At 37.7% G+C, this 21129-nt stretch overlaps 3 protein-coding genes across 3 annotated transcripts; 1 reads left to right on the top strand and 2 right to left on the bottom strand.

Annotated features, from left to right (window-relative positions):
• Window positions 1-45: 45 nt before the first annotated feature.
• Window positions 46-2262, bottom strand: h2az2b (H2A.Z variant histone 2b). Its single transcript, XM_065263381.2, has 5 exons — window positions 2119-2262; window positions 1437-1514; window positions 1089-1202; window positions 837-966; window positions 46-386 (listed from the first exon to the last, which is right to left on the bottom strand). Exons 1-5 carry the CDS (start codon window positions 2119-2121, stop codon window positions 325-327), a joined length of 387 nt encoding a protein of 128 aa, XP_065119453.1. The 5' UTR covers window positions 2122-2262; the 3' UTR covers window positions 46-324.
• A 1063-nt stretch (window positions 2263-3325) lies between these two features.
• Window positions 3326-7903, top strand: purbb (purine-rich element binding protein Bb). The gene has a single exon (XM_065263373.2). The coding sequence runs from the start codon at window positions 3499-3501 to the stop codon at window positions 4411-4413; it is 915 nt and encodes a 304-aa protein (XP_065119445.1). The 5' UTR covers window positions 3326-3498; the 3' UTR covers window positions 4414-7903.
• Window positions 7904-13048: 5145 nt separating this feature from the next.
• Window positions 13049-14757, bottom strand: il1b (interleukin 1, beta). Its single transcript, XM_065257802.1, has 6 exons — window positions 14711-14757; window positions 14504-14567; window positions 14242-14413; window positions 13848-14009; window positions 13620-13762; window positions 13049-13531 (listed from the first exon to the last, which is right to left on the bottom strand). The coding sequence occupies exons 1-6, from the start codon at window positions 14746-14748 to the stop codon at window positions 13298-13300; spliced, it is 813 nt and encodes a 270-aa protein (XP_065113874.1). The 5' UTR covers window positions 14749-14757; the 3' UTR covers window positions 13049-13297.
• Between the last annotated feature and the right edge of the window lie 6372 nt (window positions 14758-21129).

Raw genomic sequence — 21129 nt, 5'->3', positions numbered from 1 at the left:
GGCTTTTCAAAAGAGGGTCATAATCAAAATAATCACAGAAATGCATAATATTTAGAAAAAGTTTATTTAAACGTATAAAACAGATTTTCAAAAACCATTAACAAAACCCACACCACAAAAATCCCCATTTCTTAACAACCTTAAAAAAAGTCTTTAGCCCAGAACAGATTTTAACCCTCCCACCATGAAAACAGTACATGAACTTGAATCATATCAAACTACGCTAAAACAAAACCAAACAAAAAGGGGAATGTAACCAAACAATAGTCCCCAGCATGCTGTTGCTCCGTATTTTACAGAGACCTAGGCAGGAAATAACGCATCTTATACAGTTTTCTGCTGGCCCTTCTTTCCGATCAGAGACTTATGGATGTGTGGAATCACACCTGTAGAAAAGAAAAATCCCATTAAAACCAACACCAGAGGCCACAGTCGGAGTTATTTTATATAATAATAACATTAAAATGAATGAACTGTTACCTTCTATTGAACTGGTGAATTACTTTAACTAAATCTCATACACAAGAACTAGATTAAAACAATCACACAAAATAGGCAGTTTCCCCGAAAGATTTTAGATTAAGCCAGGACTAGGCCTTACAAAAACATTACTGGTGTGACAAAACAATAGCACAGATATATTTTAAGATATGTCAGTCCAAGTTGTTTTCAGTTAAGGCCGCTCAAACAAGCATTTTAGTCTTAGACTAGACATAAGCCCTATCCGGGAAACGGACCCATGTGACTTAAACAAGTCATAAATATCAAGACGGCAAGAATTCACAAAAATAAGATAGATTTTTAAACAATGCAGGTGTATGCATTATGTATCTCACCTCCTCCAGCAATGGTGGCTTTGATCAGCGAATCCAGCTCCTCATCTCCACGGATGGCCAGCTGTAAATGTCTAGGAGTGATACGTTTCACCTTCAGATCCTTAGAAGCATTGCCAGCCAACTCCAACACCTGCAGGAAGGACGAGCATTGATTTTAAGATGATGTTGAGTTTGCTTTATGGCCACATTTGACCAACAGTTCAAGAGTTACTTGCAAAACTAAAAGAAACGGTGCTCAAGCAAACACATTACCTCAGCTGTGAGGTATTCCAAGATAGCTGCGCTGTACACCGCTGCTGTAGCACCAACGCGACCGTGGCTGGTGGTTCGAGTCTTCAGGTGCCTGTGGATACGTCCTACAGGAAACTTAAAAAGATGGAGTAAAATCAGACTTGGAGTTGTTGGTTTTGACATGTATGGAAATAGATAAAACATAGTAGCTAGGATGTGAATTAAATGTTATTGGCTAATGGGAAGAGCATTTCCATATGTCCCACCCCAACTTCCTGTTTTAATAGAAAATCTCTCAACACAAGTAAGAAAATTACATTATACAAGGCAGGTCATTTATGTCAAATCTCTATTTATTGCAGTATATACCTGCAGGCCAGCTCTCTGGGATCTGGATATGGCTTTCGCCTTGGCTTTACCACTGTCCTTTCCAGCCTTGCCACCTGCCTGTGAAAGCACAAGAACAGTTTATTAACCATTATTAATCTCATCGAAACCACATGTTTAATGTAAGTAATGCAAACAAGCAAACAAGCCTTCACAAAATGCAATCTGATTTAAAGGCATAGTGAATGTGTAACGTTATTCAATATATATTGTATAAGATCTAGATGTTGTAGCATTTCATACGGTTTTTTTCTTTTAAACACTTTTTATCAAATAAACAACAAAAAAATTACATTGCATTTAATATCAAAATAAGCAAATGTTGTTTAGATTCCTTATATTTATTTAAGACCACTTCTCATTGTTATTCGATTTCCGTTTCAAAATACTGAAGAATATCCCACGTGTGCAAAATTTAGTTTTGAGCAAATATCATTTAATTATAATTTAATGCACACATGCATTTTTTGACTGTTTCTAACACTGAACGATAATGCACTACATTCACTTTATTGCCTGGCAGGCGCACTTTAACCAAAACACAGCAAAACCGCACACTGCACGCCTATTTTAACTTCAACAGTCCATCACTACAATTCATACAAAAAACGGTGGTCTTATGTGCATTTCGTTTTATAATTAAGAAAACCAAATCTTATTTTACCATGTCGCCGGATCAACTTCTTTTCACTCGAAACGGAGGGAAAACACAATGATCTCCACTTCACCGATAGCGCGGTGCGGGGCAGCGTACCAACCAATCAGAGAACTCCGTCTTGGTTTGAAAACTCCCTTTTAACCAATCACTGTGCTTTTTGATACGTGGGTGCTTTTACAGTTTTTTTCTTGGACCACCAGCACACTATTCTTGTGCGCATGCGTTAAGGCATCCTCGCTGCATAATAGATTAAATGTGTTTATAATGTTTTTGATGTACTTGGACATTAATTTAAAACGACATCTGATGCGTTATATGAGTGGCACGTGACATTCTGCTACCAAAGCCAAAGTGCGTAAATGGCGTTTTTTTAGAAAGACGTTGAAATTAAATATCGTAATGATTTATTATAAGTAAGTGGTTTGAAAATTAAATGTAATCAAAAATATACTTGTGAAAAAATAATTTTTTTATCTAGAAATGTGTGAGTGTAAAATATTAGGAGAAATAATAAGTGGTAAACATGAGTCTACCTAGTGGACAAATATAGTTCATGCGTGTTTGGGAACCATGCATATTTTAAACAGTTTATTTAAATTTTGCTGCTGGTCGTAAACGAGTGTTTTGAATGAACCTGTCGAATTATATTCCGTCACAAAAAGGTCATAATCTAAGGGCCAATTAGAAATTGAGTTTCCCGGATCAGATCTGGTGTATGTACTATAATGCGCTCTGTAAAGCATTTTACACTTTTATGTTGTTTTAATATACGTATATAAAGATTATAATTTTAATGTCAGAAATTATACAAGTTATGGTACGATTATGGTTTAGAAGGCTCGTGTTTTAACACAATTGCAATATTACAAAATCAATTGTGGTTAAATGACGCAAACTGTAAAATAAGACTAACAAGAAACATTTCAGTGACGCATTTGTATTAAATTATATGAAAACTCTAATTTGCCTATAGTGTCTTCTGTATCTTCCTTTAATATTTAAATATACGAATTAAGATAATCTAGGTAATCTTATATGCTCGCAGCACTAAAATGAATACGACTAATACGATAATTTTTTCAGAGTCACGCAAGGTTATAATTTTGTTATGTAAATGACTAATCTGTAAAAATACTTGTTATTATGGGATGGAAGTGCAGGAAATAGACGCGCAGGAGGAGGAAATGTGCCTGACCAATGGAGCCCAACTGCACCGCCCTCACGGCCGAATGACAGACGTTCAGACCTATGACCGAGCCTCCGCGTCCGCACTCATCATTATTGGCATACGCGAGTCCAATACCGTGGTGCTGACAACCGTGTGCGCCGCAACAGAGGCAGAGAGGAACGTTTCTCTGTGGGAGAAGTTGGCTGGAGGTGGCGAAGATGGCGGATGGAGACAGTGGGAGCGAGCGCGGTGGTAGTAGTGGTGGTGGTGGAGGAGGAGGCGGTGGGGGCTTCCAGCACTTTCAGCGGGAGCAGGAGACCCAGGAGCTGGCGTCCAAGCGCCTGGACATCCAAAACAAGCGCTTCTACCTGGACGTCAAGCAGAACTCGAAGGGTCGGTTCATTAAGATAGCGGAGGTGGGCGCCGGGGGCTCCAAGAGTCGCCTGACCCTGTCCATGTCCGTGGCGGCGGAGTTCCGCGACTACCTCGGGGATTTCATCGAGCACTACGCTCAACTGGGGCCCAGCAGCCCGGAGCAGATTGCGCAGTCGTCCGGCGGCGGTGACGACGGTGGGCCGCGGCGGGCGCTCAAGAGCGAGTTCTTGGTCCGGGAGAACCGCAAATACTACCTCGACCTGAAGGAGAACCAGCGCGGGAGGTTCCTGCGCATCCGCCAGACCGTCAACCGAGGGCCGGGATTCGGAGTCGGCGGGGGCCCGGGAGCCGGCGTGCAGTCCGGCCAGACTATCGCGCTCCCGGCGCAAGGCTTGATCGAGTTCCGGGACGCCCTGGCCAAGCTAATCGACGACTACGGCGGGGAGGACGAGGAGCTGAGCGGCGGGCCCGGTGCCGCGGGTGGGTACGGAGAGCTGCCCGAGGGCACCTCCATCATGGTGGACTCCAAGAGGTTCTTTTTCGACGTCGGGTCCAACAAGTACGGGGTGTTCCTGAGGGTCAGCGAGGTCAAGCCCAGTTACAGGAACTCCATCACCATCCCCTTCAAGGCCTGGGGTAAGTTCGGAGGAGCTTTCTGTCGTTATGCCGAGGAGATGAAAGAGATCCAGGAGAGACACCGTGATAAGATGTACGAGAGGAGAGAGGAGTCGGAGGGCGACGATGTGGACGATGACTGATGTAAAAGTTCAACAGGGGGAGAAACAATAAGTTGCATGAATTGAACTCAAATAGCCTATTAAAATATTGTGGCATAGCCTAATATTCATTTGACAGAAACATAGATCTGTGAAGTTTGTATGTGCTTTGGGGTGGGGAGGGGGGGTTTCAGTTGATATGAAGATGGCCATGGTTGGGCAAATGATGGCCCGTGACCCTGTGGTGCCCAGTCTTGTTAAACCAGCAAGTTTAATTGTCTTAGTTAACAATTAAACTTTTATTACATCAATCACTAGGACTGCTTAATTTGAAAGCAGTCATTATACGTGTGAACATAAGGCTATAAGGGTGCAAAAGATTTAGAAGAAAGAGAATATATATATATATATATATATATATATATATATATATATATATAAATAGTGTCACAGGTCTTTATGGTATGTCTCCTGTTATCCTGCTCAAAATGGGACTCAAAATGTGTGCATCAAGAAGAACTTCATCATTTTGTCGTAATGTGACTATACCGATTATTTTATTTTGTGTTTTATAGGCAGATATTCCCATGGGTCTCCTAAGTTATTGTTTTAATTTTTTATTATTGGGTCTCAGTTGACGTGTTCATCTATGAAATGACTCGGAATGAAATGTTTTAAATACAGATTGGAAAGTTTTGTCCCCTTATTTGTTTTCAGAAGGCTAGGATCTGTCATGCAGTGTCTTCCAAAAAAAAAAAAAAAATAGAGAGATTCACTGCACGTGTTACTGTATAGTCACACATATATTATGGAAGTTAAACACTTCCAATGTTATAAATAATAAGCATTATTGCTATGGGGACCTTAGATATTTTGGATTTGGGGTTGACTCGCAAAGTTTTTTGGGTCCAAATCTTTATTAAATATACGTTGGACTTAAGGTAACAGGCTAATAGGTTTCCTCTAAATATTTAAGAACAGATTTATAGAGCTATAGTGTAATAACACTCCATATTAAGTTAATATAAAAGGACTGAGCTACATGAGTGTATTTTCAAATGTTTTCCCTTGTGTACTTCTTTTTTTTTTATGGAAACTTGTTCTTTACCAGAGAATATGTAAACCAGCATATTTTTGAATACACAAAGTAAAGTTATATATGAACTAAAGAATTACTAAGGCTCAAGAAGCTAATTTTGTAAAAAAAAAATATATATAAGCTGGGATTGAAAAGTTGTCCAGTGTATTTGTTTTGTGAAAGATTATAGCAGAATTAAAAATTATCAATGCAATGCATCTTTGATCACAGATTCAGATTAACCAAACAAAACATCATCCTATAAACTCCCCCTCCAACAAACTTTTGTGTTTACAGAGCACACGTCGTGGTGTTGTCGTTGTTTGCTATAGATTTCAAGTTTTTAGTTGTCTTTTAGTAAAGTCCATTTCTCTCCATACCGTCCTGCAAATAGGCCTACACCTTTTATTTAATTTATTGCTTTCTCTTGCATAGTGTCACGTTTCTTCTGTTTAGCCGTTCACCAAACATTACAAAATAACTTAAGTAGACAAGTGCAGTATGATTGAAAACTACATGGAGCAGTGTGAACGCTGATATGGTTTGACTACGGATCAAGCTGTTTTGTGCTGATGTGTGAAGACGTGTTTGACCTAGTTTGGCATCAAAAACCTTCAGACAGACGATTGGCATGATTTATTTTCTACCAAGGCTGGTTTTCACCGAATGCATGTCCCTCTTTTCGCCTCTCCAGGCCGGTTTTCACAGCAGCTGTTTTTCCGCAACAGCAAGCTGACTTAGCAGGCTGGCTATTTTAATGCGAGAAGCGTGAAGAGGTTGAGCATTCCTGCCCCGGTGCTCATGGATTCAGCTGTGGATTTAAATCTCGTGTGTGGGGAGACACAAGGGCTCGATTGTTGAGCGTCCGCGTGCTGCTGCAAATGTTATTACATCAGCAGAGCGCATTTACTGCAATTTAACGCTGCTGCAGCCGTAGAGCAAACCAGAAAACATAGTTTGATGCTTTACAATTAATATTTTGCATTTAAATTTGGGCTTTAGTGGTTGAACGGTAAACCCAAAATGTGACACAGCAGCTGTTGGCAGGACATTCTTGCATCCCCCCAAATGCTCCCCCAAACTGCTGTTCATCTTACTCTACATCGAGTGCACAATGCAATAGTTTGCAGTTCAGTTTACTACGCAAAGGAGATTTGTGACGTATTTGCAGTTGTGTTTGTAGTGGCAAGTCTAAATCTCAATAACAACAAAGATCATTTTGATGTTTAATGGTGAATGCGTTGCATTGAAGATGACTACAATCTAAAAATAAAGGCGCTACTACACAGCAATGGCGTAGAAGAACCATTTTTGGTTCTTCATGGAAAAATTTCTTACCTTTTTGAAACACAAAGGTTTTTGTTGTACCACATACAAAATGTTTCTCCTACGCATGGCACTTTTATTTTTGAGAGTTTTTTTCTTAGCGTATAACCCATTTACCCTCATTATTATCCGCATTTTTCTTCACTTTAATCTGTATATAAGTGCAGGCAATCCTTCAGGCTGCTCAATGTCAAGACGGTGTAAAATCTCACAGCACTTTTGAATTGACCTGTCTATTAAAGATTTGGTCAAGCAGAAGCACCAGAAACGGACTTTCTTTCGACTGAACTTGGCTGTGTTTATTTCAGATGTATTATGTGAGTTAAATATAAATATATATATGAGAATATGTGTAAAGCTTTGTGTTTTGTCACCGCCTTATACTATCAATAAGAAATCAGGGGCGGGAAGCAATACTCATCCAGACGGATGGGATCGTGAGGTCATTTCCTGTCAGGGTCTTCACCAACTCTTACAATTGACCGATTTGTCTTCCTGTTTCCTGAGGTTGGGATTTGTGCAAAGTTCTGTGGGGTGTCGCCATGTGTCCGAATACTTTTGAAATGAACAATACCTCTGTACGAAAACATTGGAGAACTTTGGAAAGAATGTCACGTTATCTAGGTGACGCACCCGAGCTCTTTACAGCATCCATGTGCGAACCAGTTTTTTTAAACATGGTTTTTCTCATCATCGAACAATCTAGCTATTTTTCCAGAAAATATATATATACATTATGTTTTCAGCAGAGATTTTAATGTGAGAAAGCCCTTTAAACTCAGGTTCTTGGCATTCTCACTATATATATATTTTTGCTTGATTCATTTTCTATGTTACTTGATACTGATGGTTAGTAAAGAGAGAGAGAGAGATCACATCGGATTTCATGGCTACTGCAGGACACTGTCAAGAGCTCAGGTCTCTGATACTCAAAGTATCTCCGCCCATCCCACCAAGCCCCGCCCACATGACAGACTGCCTCCATTAGAACGGGTAGTCTTTCTATTTTTCCCATGGCTAAACCATTTGTTTTAGTTTTTTTTTGGAGATTTACAAGTCTATATTTAGAAAATGCTATGTATGTTTGTAACAGAATAAAGGAAATTATAATGATGGAAAGTAATTTCACTTTTTGGTCTGGTGTCTTTTTGTTTTATATATTGGTTGTGTTTTTCAGTTTTATGTGAGTTGCTTTAGGTCAATATCGTAGCCAATAGGTTTTTTTAATCTTAAAATGTTAATATAGTTATTTAATGCAGGTTATTAATAATAATAATAAGTGTTTTGGCAATAAAGCACATGCATCTCAATCAAAAAAACTTTTTTTAGCAGTATGTGTGTTACAAATTTAATTTCTTTTCCATTTTTCTGTTGAAGCAGTCAATAATTAAAATATATATGGGTGTTTACCCAGACAGGGTTTAGATTAATCCAAGATTTTGTGATATTAGGAGATTCAAAGTTTTTACAAACATACCATACAAAAAATGGGACAAAGCAATGGCACTGATATATATATAAAGATAGGTCAGTGCAAGCTGTTTTCAAGTAAAACATGCATTTTAGTCTGAGACTAGTCTTAAATCCGGTCTGTAATCTGACCCATAATGAAATGCAGATTTGTTTATACATGCATAAAATAACCTTATTCCAAATTTTGCCACGTAAGTAAAATCCTTTGCTTTATGCAAGTCAACATCGCGTTTCCAGCATCACAGATGTCTGCAGCATTTGTCTGTAGTGAATGACTGTCATTCTTATCGGAACTGATGGGAATGTCAGAAGGAATTAGATGGGGTGGGACTTTGGACAAATGGGGACAGGAAGCAATCAGGAGTGGCACATGGGGACGTAATGCCATACTGAGACCTCTGCCAAATCAATCCGGGATTATTACAAATGCTTCATATGAACTTTCCATTGGTTAAGAGTTTGTCTCTAAGCATTAGGCGTACAGACCTAGACATGCAACTGGAGTCTGGGTCTGTTTTGTTGGGTGTGATATTGTGACATCCTAATAGGAAACCAAAATGTTTGCATTTGGTTAGAGCTATATGAAAATTCAGTTTGCCTCAGTTCCTGTCCTATTCTCAGAATATTGGTACATAAAATATTTGTGCATATTGGCTATTTGGTCAATATCTATAACTTTACTCTTATTCTTCATTTCTACAGTATTTTGCTCTAAAGAGCATTTATTAATCTTTGGTAATGTTTGTTGATGCAAATACAATTGGTCATGTTACACTGGTTCATTAACTAATTTTAACAGTCACCACTAATGATAAAATAATAAATGCTGTAGAAGTATTGTCGAAGAATGTTGCAATGACTATTTAATACAAATATTATGCAAAGAGAAATAATACGACAAGAGAGAAAACAAAAAAGTCTACTAAATAAAAACACCTAAAGGTATTCGATCACCTGTGCCATAATTTAACAATATCTAAATTTCAAAGCATTAGACAACCAAATATTAAAATAGCACCTTTGAACACGCTGGAAGACATTTTCTCTCATTATGCTTATTCAAAGTGATTTTTAATGGCTGTATGAAGTTAGTTTTCCTCTCAAGGTCATAACAAAGAAACCACTGGTGTAGTTCTTCACATTTACCATGGACAGGTGCCAATATTTTTATGTCATTCATCAAACTCATTTTTGCTGAAGAATGTCTTTCAGAGAGACAACACATGATCATTTTTGTAATGCACACAGACTCTTAGAGCCGTGATGCTTTCAACATCACAGTTGCAGGCGGTGAAGTCCTCAGAGATCTGTACAGTGACTCTATTTTGCTGCACGCAGCATTAATGAACGGCTGCCTCTGGCAACCGGATCGAGTTCCCCGGTACACGAGAGGCGGGGAGGGGAGGCGTTACGTGATGGGGATTCTGCGTTCAAGAGAAACCCTGATCCCAGCATGCTATTGGGCTGGCAGGCTATATTTAGCTGGTGTTGCCATGTGCCTGGAATGTGAGACATACATTCTGCAGTATGTGCATGTGAGCATGCAAACAGATTTGGGGGGAGGGGTTGTGCAAAAATATTAAACTTGCACTAAAACAACAAATGCAATGGCTCTTTAGGTGTTTAACACCTAAAAACTATGAAATGCATAAATACACTTCATCATTTTTTAAACAATAAAGTATGCAGTGGTTGTCAGGGTACAGAATTACCTGAAGCATCTTAAATGTGTATTTTATGTATGGATGAGCTGTGAGAAATAGGAATTAGGTTGCTGCAGAGGGAGATGTTGTATACAGACAAGCAGTGTTGAAACAGGAACCAATGTGCAAGGGTTATAAAGGGTGACGGTGGTATATAATGGCTATATAGGGATCTATGCAACTTTTCAATGCATATTACTAGTGCACCCACAAACGGCTCTAGCCCACATGGGTGATTCTCACGAAACCATTGAAACACCACGGCACTAATGATTTTATCTATAAAATGTGTAATATAGTAATATTAAAAAGCATCAGAATTAACACAATACTGTGTTCTACCTTGCACAATGTGTGATTTCAACATAAGAATTTCTAATTTGTCAATTTTATCTCATTTTCTGCTGAAATTCTCATTACCGCAATGTGTCCGGCTGTGTTTGAACATGCGTTATGTTGTAATTTAATCAAATCAACACAAAAATATTTAGAAAAAAAATAAATGGATGTTTCGCTAGACTACTTTAGATGACAGAAAAAATATTTACTGAATATGCATGTATAATAATAATGAAGAAAAATTAGGAAAATGATGTGTCCATGCCTGATGTTCTCATCCTCCACAACACTTTTTGAGAACAGTTTAAGCACGCATACCGAATTTTAATAAAGTTTGATTTTGAGTGACCAAGCACAATGGACCAGTTACTTCAAGATGGCTACCAGGTAAGATCATTTTTTTACAGTTAATTTGAAATATTGTCTTGTCAGAATGCTTACACGACATTTTGATTATCATTACCGCAACAGATGCTTATTAAATGTTAATTTAATTAATAGAAGCATAATACTTTGATTTTAAATGCATGTGCAGAATCTCCAAATTATGTTCTTTCAGGTTTGTCATGTCATTTTGAAAATATGTCAGTGTTGATGTTTTCTGACTGTTGCGGTAATGAGATTTTTTAGGACTTATTTTTAAAATTATGTTACAAAAAGTGTTAAATAATAATAATAATTATAATGATAAGTAAAAGTGTTTAAATTAATCTTCCCATTTACTCCAGACTTTGTTTTTCAATGTCTGGTGGGGAAAAAAGTAAATTTAAGCAATTTTTACATTTGCATGCTTGACATTTTTAAAACCAAGTTTTCGTGAGAATCACCCACATATTTCCAAACATTAAGATACATCTAAAACATTTTAAAAAGTGAATACTGAAGTTTCTGTGTTTTATCTTTTATTCTAAAGGTAAATCATTAGTATGAAAGGGTTTCACACATTTCTTATTAAAGATCTATGTTAAAAAATTGTAAAACTATGGCATATAACACTGATATTTATACACTGGAAATGATGTCCCAAATTAAAAAGTGCACCAAAATATACAATTTAAGTGCACTTAGTAAATGTTGGTATACTCTTCCATGCACTAATTTGTTACGTAATATTTAAGAAAAATATTTTAAAAATAATTATTATTATGATATTTAGTATTCTAAGTCCATTGAAGTAGGCTACTACTGAAGTAGAACTTTACTTTAAATTATAGTATATTTATTTTACACATTTATTTGCAAAAAAATAACAACGTACTACAAATGTACTTGCATTGAAGTATAATTTTAGTACATTTAATTATAGAGGTTATCCAACGACGTCACTTTTCCAGGTGACCACACCGGAAGTCGCCCTGTTGAGTGAGTGGCAAAACATTCAACAAAATGTCTGGTTTTCATAGCGGCTGCTGCGGGGCTCATTATAATGTATGTTTTTAATAAAGACTCGCTAACAAAACTTTGCAATTACACAGAATATTCATTGGTATATTTTTATAGGATTTCTTATCACAAAATTTGACATACCTGGAATGGCTACTGCTTCTGATTTACTTCTCCTTTGAGTGTTTTTTTTGCAGTCTGAAAAAGGTCCGCTCCAAATTTTTGTTGAATCTGTTAGCACAGTCGATTCTAGTCGCGTTTTTCACGCTATGCTAATGCTGTCGCGAAGACTTTTTGCCACTCAGCGGGCGTAACCGCAGTCACTTTCGTCACGTGCATACTTTATTTTACCCGGGTTTTTTTCCTCTTTCAGAAATGCAAAAATTATACAAGGAGTTATAGATAAATATACAACTCGCAACAAGTGGAAATCAAATAAACATAAAATTTTAAATAATTAAAAATTAAAAATTTTTAAAAAATAATTAATTAATTGAAAATGCCAGTGGTAAGTTACAACATTTTAAAGTAACAAAAAGCTACATGGGTCTTTCTTGCTTTTTTGTTCTTGATTTTGTCTAATGTAAATTCCATATTGTTTAATTTATAAAATGTTCATAATTTGGCTTAGCTTTCGTCCATCTTTTCACATTAATGTGATATTTTCCAAGTAAAATAAAAAGTTGTATAAGGAAGCACTATTTTACCCGGGTTGTGTTTCTTGTCTCTCAGCACTTTAACGTCACTTTATAGTGCAAGGTCTCTTCTCTGCCACACGAGGGCGCTGTAATACCATTATAATCCATTATGGTAAGGTTTTTTTTTTTTTTTTTTTTTTTTAGGATTTTCAAACCTGCCGAGTGCCGAACCCCCTTGACCTAAATTATTCACGTGAAGTTCCCCCTGAACATTCAAGTAAATATTTCAATAATTGAATATTTTAACTTCCAAAACATGTATTTTTTATCCGTTTTGAAGTTTTTATCAGTAGTATTTTACCTTGTTTTTGTTACCCGTATGCGAGTAAAATTTGTGTTGTAATGCTCACAACATAGCATGCAGATTAAATAACTTAATAAAACACTTACTAATAAAATCCATGTTATTTGTCTATTTTATTTTTTATAAATTATTTTATAAATTGTTATTGTAATTCCGCTGCGAACCACCAGGGGTCCTCGAACCCCCAGTTGGGGAAACCTTGCATTATGTGCTGAATTTTTAATCTGTTAAATGTTTGTTTGATTCTTAACATATACACTAATGTGATTTCTAAAACCTAAACTTAATATTAAAGAGAAATGAATGAGGCATCAGGACCTCATCTAACAAACTCAATGTGACACTGGGTCAAGTCCATATATTTTATTTATTTCAAGTACAAAATTAAAATCCAAAAAACTTGATTGTTTCAAATAACTTTATAAATATTAAATAACAGAAAAATAAATTAGATCTGACAAAAAAATTCAATGTGAATGTACTATTATCCACAGTATAAGACTAATACAAAAAGCCATACTGCAGTGACACGTTTGACAAATCTGTTTAACAAACAAATCCAGATAACTGTACTTAGTACATACTCTCTAGAAAATGTATTTTGCTAATTCAGATATGTTTCCTAGCTCTTGATCACTTCTTTGTCATTCAGCATGAAATTGTTGATGCGCGCAGTTGATTTTTGGCACATTTCCACCCGTTCATCATCATCAAAGGCGGTGCTAATAAACCATCCGGGAAATTTGACCGATTCAAAAGTGTTGTTAGACACTCCGGACTCTGTCCTGTAGAAGAGGAGGTGATCGTATCCATTGGCATCACCATCTACAATGGTGTCGAGAGTGTCATTGATCTCCTAAAAAAAAAAAAAAGGGTTTGTAAATTGTTTCGTTTTATAATGTAGTAAAAATATATATTGTTGGATAAAGTGTGACAGCACAAACCTTTAAGACCAAGGTAGGAGGTTTAGACTGATCCGCTTTGGTACAAGCAAGGTAGAGGTTGCTCTTAGAAATGCCCAGGCAAACGGGTTGCGAACCAGGCTTGGTGGGAGTCGGTGACATGTAAGTCGACAGACTGAATCGAACTGAAAAAAGAGACAAATATTTAATTTTGTCACTCTTTAGCAATTATATTGGGAAGTATACAGTTAAGAAAAAATGAAAATGTACCTTTGTACTGGTCATTGCCACCTTTCAGCGTTTTAGCCATCAAATATGGACTTCCACCACTCCGCACCAGAGTTTTTTGGAACGCATCGCACACCGAACATTGTACATTGTAGATGGTCTTCACGTAAGACTGAGCTGCACTTACAAAATTGACATGATGCTCTGTGGAAATAAACAGAAATCAATGAAAAATTTGACTAATGTAATGTAACGCAAGGTTTAAAGCACCTGAGCGATGTGCTCAATATAAACAACAAGTCAAACTAGCATAAAGTGGTGGGTCAAACATGCCATTTGGTTTCTTGCTGGTTAAAACCTGAAGTCTTTTGGTCCACTACCAACCAGAAACCAGTAAAAAACTGTCAGTTTTACAGTAAACGTAAGTGGCTGGTACCTTCGATCACATTCTCCATGATGATATTGAGCAGTTCATCATCGCCAAACTCAGTTGACTGTTTGTGCTTCATCCTCTGCAGAGCAACAATGATGTTCACCACCTGTTTCATGCTGTGAGGATGCGTCCCCATCTCCACTTTCACTCCTTTATGCATCCCACATCTTCCACCCTGAAGAGACAGACACACGTTATATTCATATATTTAAGCCACGTGTACTACTATATAAATGTAACCATATAGCTTATAAAAGTAACTCACCATAGACAAAAGATCCGAACAATCGAGTTCATCAAACCCAAACATACAGTCCGAGTGAAATGTCCTGAAACAAACACAACATGAGAGATTCATTAGAAGAGGTAAACAAAATGAATGACGTCATGTTTTACGTAGAGATGCTGCGTGCAATATAAACTTATGAAAATTATATTAAATCATTTAATGCATTAAATCTAGGATACTTACTCTAAAGCCACAATCAGTTCAAATCCCCCGCAGGCCATCTTTGTGATCTTGGATTAGTTTAATAGTAAAAATTTAAATCCTTTTTGATCGATCGATCGATCTTGAATCTTTTTTAAGGAGTTCCTTCTGTGAATACTGACAGTGTTGGCCGTGTCTGTATATATAGTGCTTTAAAAGCGGGAATTTCCCAATTGTAAGAGGAAGCGGATGGATAGACTTTTAAAAGTTGCCTCACCACTGCGCTGACGTCACCAGCATTATAAAAGAATTTTTGTCGAATTTATATAATATAATTAATTTTTAATCAAATATAATATTGATATATGTTTGGCTTTAACTAATCTAAGACAGAAAAAAATGTTTTTGCTTTATGCATCATAGATTTATGTGCGTGTTTATTCAGTGTCTTAAAAACTTTGCACATTTACAGGTGCATCTAAAAAATTTTGATTATCACGTAAAAATACTTTTATTTATTCTAGTTTAATTAAAAAAGCAAGATTCCTTGCACTCAAAGTGAATTTTTTTATTTTTATTTTGATGATTTAGGCTTCCAGCTCAAAAAATTAATAAAATAGAAAATTTGAGTATTTTCTCAAACATAATTCAAATAATGATTTACAAACAGAAATGTTTTGATCTTCAAACTAAGGGGTCAGTGAAGTATAATTTGCTTTGATAGTGGCCTTCAGCTTCTCTATGGGGTTAAGCACACACTGCAAAAAATGACTTTCTTACTTAGTATTTTTGTCTTGTTTTCAGTAGAAATATCTAAAAATTCTTAAATCAAGATGTATTTTCTTGATGAGCAAAATGACCTAAAAAAAATAATACTAGTTTTTATACAAAAAATATACAATTTAAGTGAATTTGTGCTTAAAACAAGCAAAAAGATCTGCCAATTTTACTTGAATTAACTGTTTAAGAAAAAATAAATCTTATTTCACAATTTTTTTTCTCACCCCATTGGCAGATAATTTTGTTTGTTTTAAGGACAATTTCACTTAAATTGTATATTATTTGTCTTAAAACTAGACTTATTTACTTAGGTCGTTTTGCTCATCAAGAAAAAGCATCTTAATTTAAGAATTTTGAGATATTTCTACTAAAAACAAGACAAAAATACTAAGTAAGAAAGTGCAGTAGTTTTAGCACTGTGGGCAAAAGGAAATCAGTATCTCCAAAAAGCTTCTCGGCAGCATAAAGTAGGGGTGAGCGGGGGGGGGGCTCTCTGTGGTTTTGGTCTTTTTTCTTACTGTCAGAAGATCTTCTGTGAATTTGTGAAAAGTTTTGATGTGTTTTGGTTAAGATATTGAAGAAAGAGTGTTTTGGAGGCATAAAAGTAAATTTCTTCATCTTGGTTTTTTTTTTATTTGTGAGTTAAGTGTGTAAGTCACCAAATCCAACCTTATATTAATTTAATCACTATCTTGTTATCTTAAACACAACACTTTTTTTAAACATGTCAGCAATTCCTAGTAACTGATAGCTGGGATTGAAAACTTTTTTTTACACAGAGTGGTGAGCACAGCGTTACAACTGAGCCTCCAGTATACAATGATAATGAAATGAAAACAATGTAAATATTATTAATTAAAGTGATAAATGTAAATACAATATCAGGAGAAAAATTATGATTTTTTTTGTCTTAAAAAAGTGCTGTGCAGCACTTAAAAAATATATATATTTTATATATGCACTGATGCATAATACAAGGATGGTTAGATGAAGGATCATGAATGGATACATTCATCTATTAGGCACCTTTAGTATATAGACAGAATTTTGTTGAATTATTTGTGTTTAAATTAAATTTTCTAGCAGGTGTTACAACAAACCCTCTGTTTGTTACAACTTACCCCACCTATGGGTTAAGTTGTCACGTTTGCACTCCTGTCACTCCTGGTAGATGGCTGATTTGATTTGAACTTGACCAACACTAGCAGATGACATGGCAACCCAAATCATCACTGACTATGAAAACTTCACATTGGACTTCAAGCAAATTGGATTCTGTACCTCTCCACGTTCCCTCTAGACTCTGGGACTTTGATTTCCAAATGAAATGCAACAATTACCTTCATCTGAGAAGAGAACTTTGGACCACTGAGCACCAGTCCAGTTCTTTTTCTCTTTATTAGCCAAGGTGAGCCGCTACTGATGTTGTTTCTGTTAAGAAGTGGCTCGGTTTGAGGAACGTGACAGTTGTAGGCCATTTCCTTGAGACGTCTGTGTGTGGTGGCTTTTGAAGCTTTATTCCATTCCTCGTCAAGCTCTCCCAAGTGCTTGAATCTGCTTTTCCTTGCTTGTGCACCTTAACCACACTTTTTTTTTGCATGTTTTGATGCAGCACACTGTGAACAGTCAGCCCTTGTCGAGGATGTCGATGATTGTTTTCTGGACAACTGTCAAGTCAGTCGTACCTGCTATTTATACTTTTTATTCCAAGTGAAATTTTGACAACCCACCTCTACCCCAACTTCACAGGGGCAAAGCAAAGCGTACAAAAATGCACAAATGTATTGTTGTTGTTGTGTTTCTATGTATGTATTCCCTTGTTCTCAGCAATAAAAAAAATTGTATGAATGTGGTCGTACAAATAGTAAAATACCTACAAATTGCCATGAGAAAGCATGTTGTTGTGGCAATAAAATTATTGCAAAAGACATTTGCGCCTTATTAAATGATAATGTTGGACTAAAGTTGAACTTTGGAAGATATTGCCGGACTTTCACTTAAAAACTTTCTGTTTTTGAAAGGCAAAAATGCCAAAGTTGTAAGTGATTAGATGACATAATTCAGGCAGTGTATTAAAAAATAAGTTAACATCAGGATTTTTTGTTGTTTTATCTGTGGTTAAGCAATCCTTGGTTACTTGTTTAAACCAGATATCTAGTCTGGAGTGTCCGACAAATTTCTACAGTTATGTAACACTTCCTCAATTATTCTTTAGGGTAACAGCACTGCGGTGCATTGCCACAGGGCTTCACTTCTGACGCTTAACTAGTCACCTCACGAAAGTTGTTGCACATTTGTCTTTAGGCGCAGAATTGCGGTTTTCTCACGGAAATGGCAAATTGGCACAAAAACAGTGATGCAGTCGGCTGGAATAAATAAACAGATGTGCTGCGCAGGAAATGAGACACAGGATACGTTAAACAGCAATAAACACGGGATTTTATTTTTCCCCACCCTTGCTAATCCAGTTTTCCCTGTATGCTGTGATACCATGAGTCAATATTTCTGTGTCTTGTGTGCAATAGGTGTGTTGAAGTCTGACATAGACAGGGAAGTGACAACGTTGCATCATTTTACTTTATATCCTGAATTTCTTGTCAGTCTCTTCCTAGTCTCTGGACATTTAAATGGGTGTGTGTGTGACAGGATGCATAAGTGCGTGAAAGAGGTGAATTATATTACTATTGAATTATACAGACTCTCTGATGTCTAGGAAAAGTGGTATGATGTTATTTGACTTTCCGCTTTCATATATGGTCATCATCCCTCGTGTTCACATGCCTGTTAAAGGAAGTACCCAAAGACAAATGAGTGTTGAAAGCCACACCACAACAACTTGTGATGTAGATGGCAATCCCGGATTCATGTTCCTGTTCCATTATCTTGTGTCACGGTAGTGCTTGATTTTCAGATGCGAAGGCTTGCAAAGTAGAAGATCAAAAATATATTTCTTATTGTTTTTCAGTAAAAATGTTTAATACAACAGCATTTGTTTAAGAATCAAGAAGGTAAGTATATGCATTAGATGTTGTATAATCATATTCTTGTTTTACATAACAAATCATAAAAAGAAGTTTCGACGAAACCACTTCGTACTGTAATGGCTTAAGCAGGAAAACAGGCAAGGAAGCGGAACCAAACACAGTATTTGATAAACTAAACAAGATAATCCAAGGAATGAGTCACAAGAACAGAAAACCATAAACAGAACGCATTACACGTTAAACAACTGACAAGAGATTAGGAAAACAAAAGGGAAAAACAACCATGCATGACAAACATGAGACCGGAAACAGGAACTCAAAATAAACACTTAAATTCCACAGAACATAATCATAAAAGAGCACCCCTCCAAAGGAGTGGCTTCTAAATGCTCCTAACAAACAACAGGAAGCCAGGTGGAAGGTGGAGCAGAGGCTAAACAGGTGGAGGGATTGAAGGCCAGACCCAATGGAATGGCAGAGGGATTGGACACCAAGGCAGAGCAGGAAGCTAGGACGGAGCAGGAAGGGAAGGAAGCCAGAGGGGAGCAGTAAGGCAGGACAGTGCAGAAAGCCAGGACGGAGCAGTAAACCAGGGCGGAGCAGTAAGCCAGGGCGGAGCAGGAAGCCAGGGCAGAGCAGGAAGCCAGGGCAGAGCAGGAAGGGTAGGAAGCCAGGACAGTGCAGTAAGCCAGGACAGTGCAGAAAGCCAGGGCGGAGCAGTAAGCCAGGGCAGAGCAGGAAGCCAGGGCGGAGCAGGAAGGGTAGGAAGACAGGGTGGAGCAGGAAGGGTAGGAAGCCAGGGCGGAGCAGTAAGCCAGGACAGTGCAGAAAACCATGGTGGAGCAGTAAGCCAGGGCGGAGCAGGAAGGGTAGGAAGACAGGGTGGAGCAGGAAGGGTAGGAAGCCAGGACGGAGCAGTAAGCCAGGACAGTGCAGAAAGCCAGGGCGGAGCAGTAAGCCAGGGCGGAGCAGGAAGCCAGGGCGGAGCAGGAAGGGTAGGAAGACAGGGTGGAGCAGGAAGGGTAGGAAGCCAGGGCGGAGCAGTCAGCCAGGACAGTGCAGAAAGCCAGGGCGGAGCAGTAAGCCAGGGCGGAGCAGGAAGGGTAGGAAGACAGGGTGGAGCAGGAAGGGTAGGAAGCCAGGGCGGAGCAGTAAGCCAGGACAGTGCAGAAAGCCAGGGCGGAGCAGGAAGCCAGGGCGGAGCAGGAAGCCAGGGCGGAGCAGGAAGGGTAGGAAGACAGGGTGGAGCAGGAAGGGTAGGAAGCCAGGACAGAACAGTAAGCCAGGACAGTGCAGAAAAGCCAGGGCGGAGCAGGAAGGGTAGGAAGACAGGGTGGAGCAGGAAGCAGGAAGACACAGGCTTCCAGAAACAACAGAATAGTGGAAGGCAGAGCAGAGGCTAAACAGGTGAAGGGATTGAAGGCCAGACCCAATGGAATGGCAGCGGGATTGGACACCAATGCGGAGTAGGAAGCCAGGGCAGAGCAGGAAGCCAGGGAGGATCAGGAAGCCAGCGGCTTCCAGAAACAATAGAAAGTTGGAAGGTGGAGCAGAGGCTAAACAGGTGGAGGGATTGAAGACCAGACCCAATGGAATGGCAGAGGGATTGGACACCAAGGCGGAGCAGGAAGCCAGAACGGTGCAGGAAGCTAGGGCGGTGCAGAAAGCCAGGGCGGAGTAGGAAGCCTGGGTGAAGGCGGCGGTGACTGGAACCAATGAGGACAGACCTCTGACGCCCAGGGACCACCGGAGCTTGGGTGACCAAATGTGAAATGTGTTAATGTATCTTAACTGGTAAAGCATTGTGCGAAAAACCTGTGGGTTTGATTCAATACAGATCATTTTTTTTGCTTGAATTGACTGCAAATAACTTTTGATAAAAGCATTTGCCACATGCATACACTGTAAAAAATAAAAAAATACTTCAATTTGTAACACCTAAAAAAGTTATTTTAAGTTAAAAAAACGTACATTTTCATCATTTTATCAAACTTTTTGATTAAAGTAATTTTTTTAAATTGATTCATTTTTTACAGTGTCAATGTAAATGATTTCTTCTGAATATTCATTCTTTACAGACTTTTCCCTTCATCCAGAAATATATAAACAGTTCATTAATTACAGAAATGAGCTCAGTTTTTAAATGAATTATGTATAACTGTGAGGTTTGTTCATCTAGATACAGAATGTGACATAAAGTAGGAACGTTTTTATTTGCATACTTGTATTCATTGGAATTCAAAATAACCATAATTACCAGATTTGTGAAACAAGCAAAAACATCATTAAAAAACCATCAGGCTAAATTCACGGTAAGGGTAACTTTAAAATTTTGCATCTGGGGGAAGTCATGGGAAAGAGTTGAATTGTTATATCAAATTATCTTCTGTTTCGGTTCCTTCTAAATTCTGTTTAAGTAATAATGGCAACCTCATAATATTACATCATGATAGGCCAATATCTATCATAGCATTAAATAATCCAGTTCTGAGTAAACTCATATCCATCACATTAACTAGAAATAACCACAGTGTCACAATACATTTAATATTTTTTTGAAAGAATATTTGTTTTATAATAATAGTTGTTTATTATTATATGCTTTGTTATTTAAAATCCCCAAACAATGTTCTTTAAAGTTAATATTTTCCTTGTGTGTGTGTGCCATCTGTTAAATAATGCCACATACATACATAA

Source organism: Paramisgurnus dabryanus, chromosome 10, assembly GCF_030506205.2.
Source record: "Paramisgurnus dabryanus chromosome 10, PD_genome_1.1, whole genome shotgun sequence".
Taxonomy (NCBI): Eukaryota; Metazoa; Chordata; class Actinopteri; order Cypriniformes; family Cobitidae; genus Paramisgurnus; species Paramisgurnus dabryanus.
This window is presented reverse-complemented; position numbering and strand designations above follow the sequence as displayed.

Coding starts and splice junctions, on each gene's coding strand:
- h2az2b (XM_065263381.2), bottom strand. Junction 1,203..1,436: donor CCCAGAGAGCTGGCCTGCAG/GTATATACTGCA, acceptor CATCTTTTTAAG/TTTCCTGTAGGACGTATCCA. Junction 387..836: donor AGCCACCATTGCTGGAGGAG/GTGAGATACATA, acceptor TCTTTTCTACAG/GTGTGATTCCACACATCCAT.
- purbb (XM_065263373.2), top strand. CDS start 3,499: ATGGCGGATGGAGACAGTGGGAGCGAGCGCGGTGGTAGTAGTGGTGGT.
- il1b (XM_065257802.1), bottom strand. CDS start 14,748: ATGGCCTGCGGGGGATTTGAACTGATTGTGGCTTTAGA. Junction 14,010..14,241: donor CATGGAGAATGTGATCGAAG/GTACCAGCCACT, acceptor TTATTTCCACAG/AGCATCATGTCAATTTTGTA. Junction 13,532..13,619: donor CTCCTACCTTGGTCTTAAAG/GTTTGTGCTGTC, acceptor TTTTTTTTTTAG/GAGATCAATGACACTCTCGA.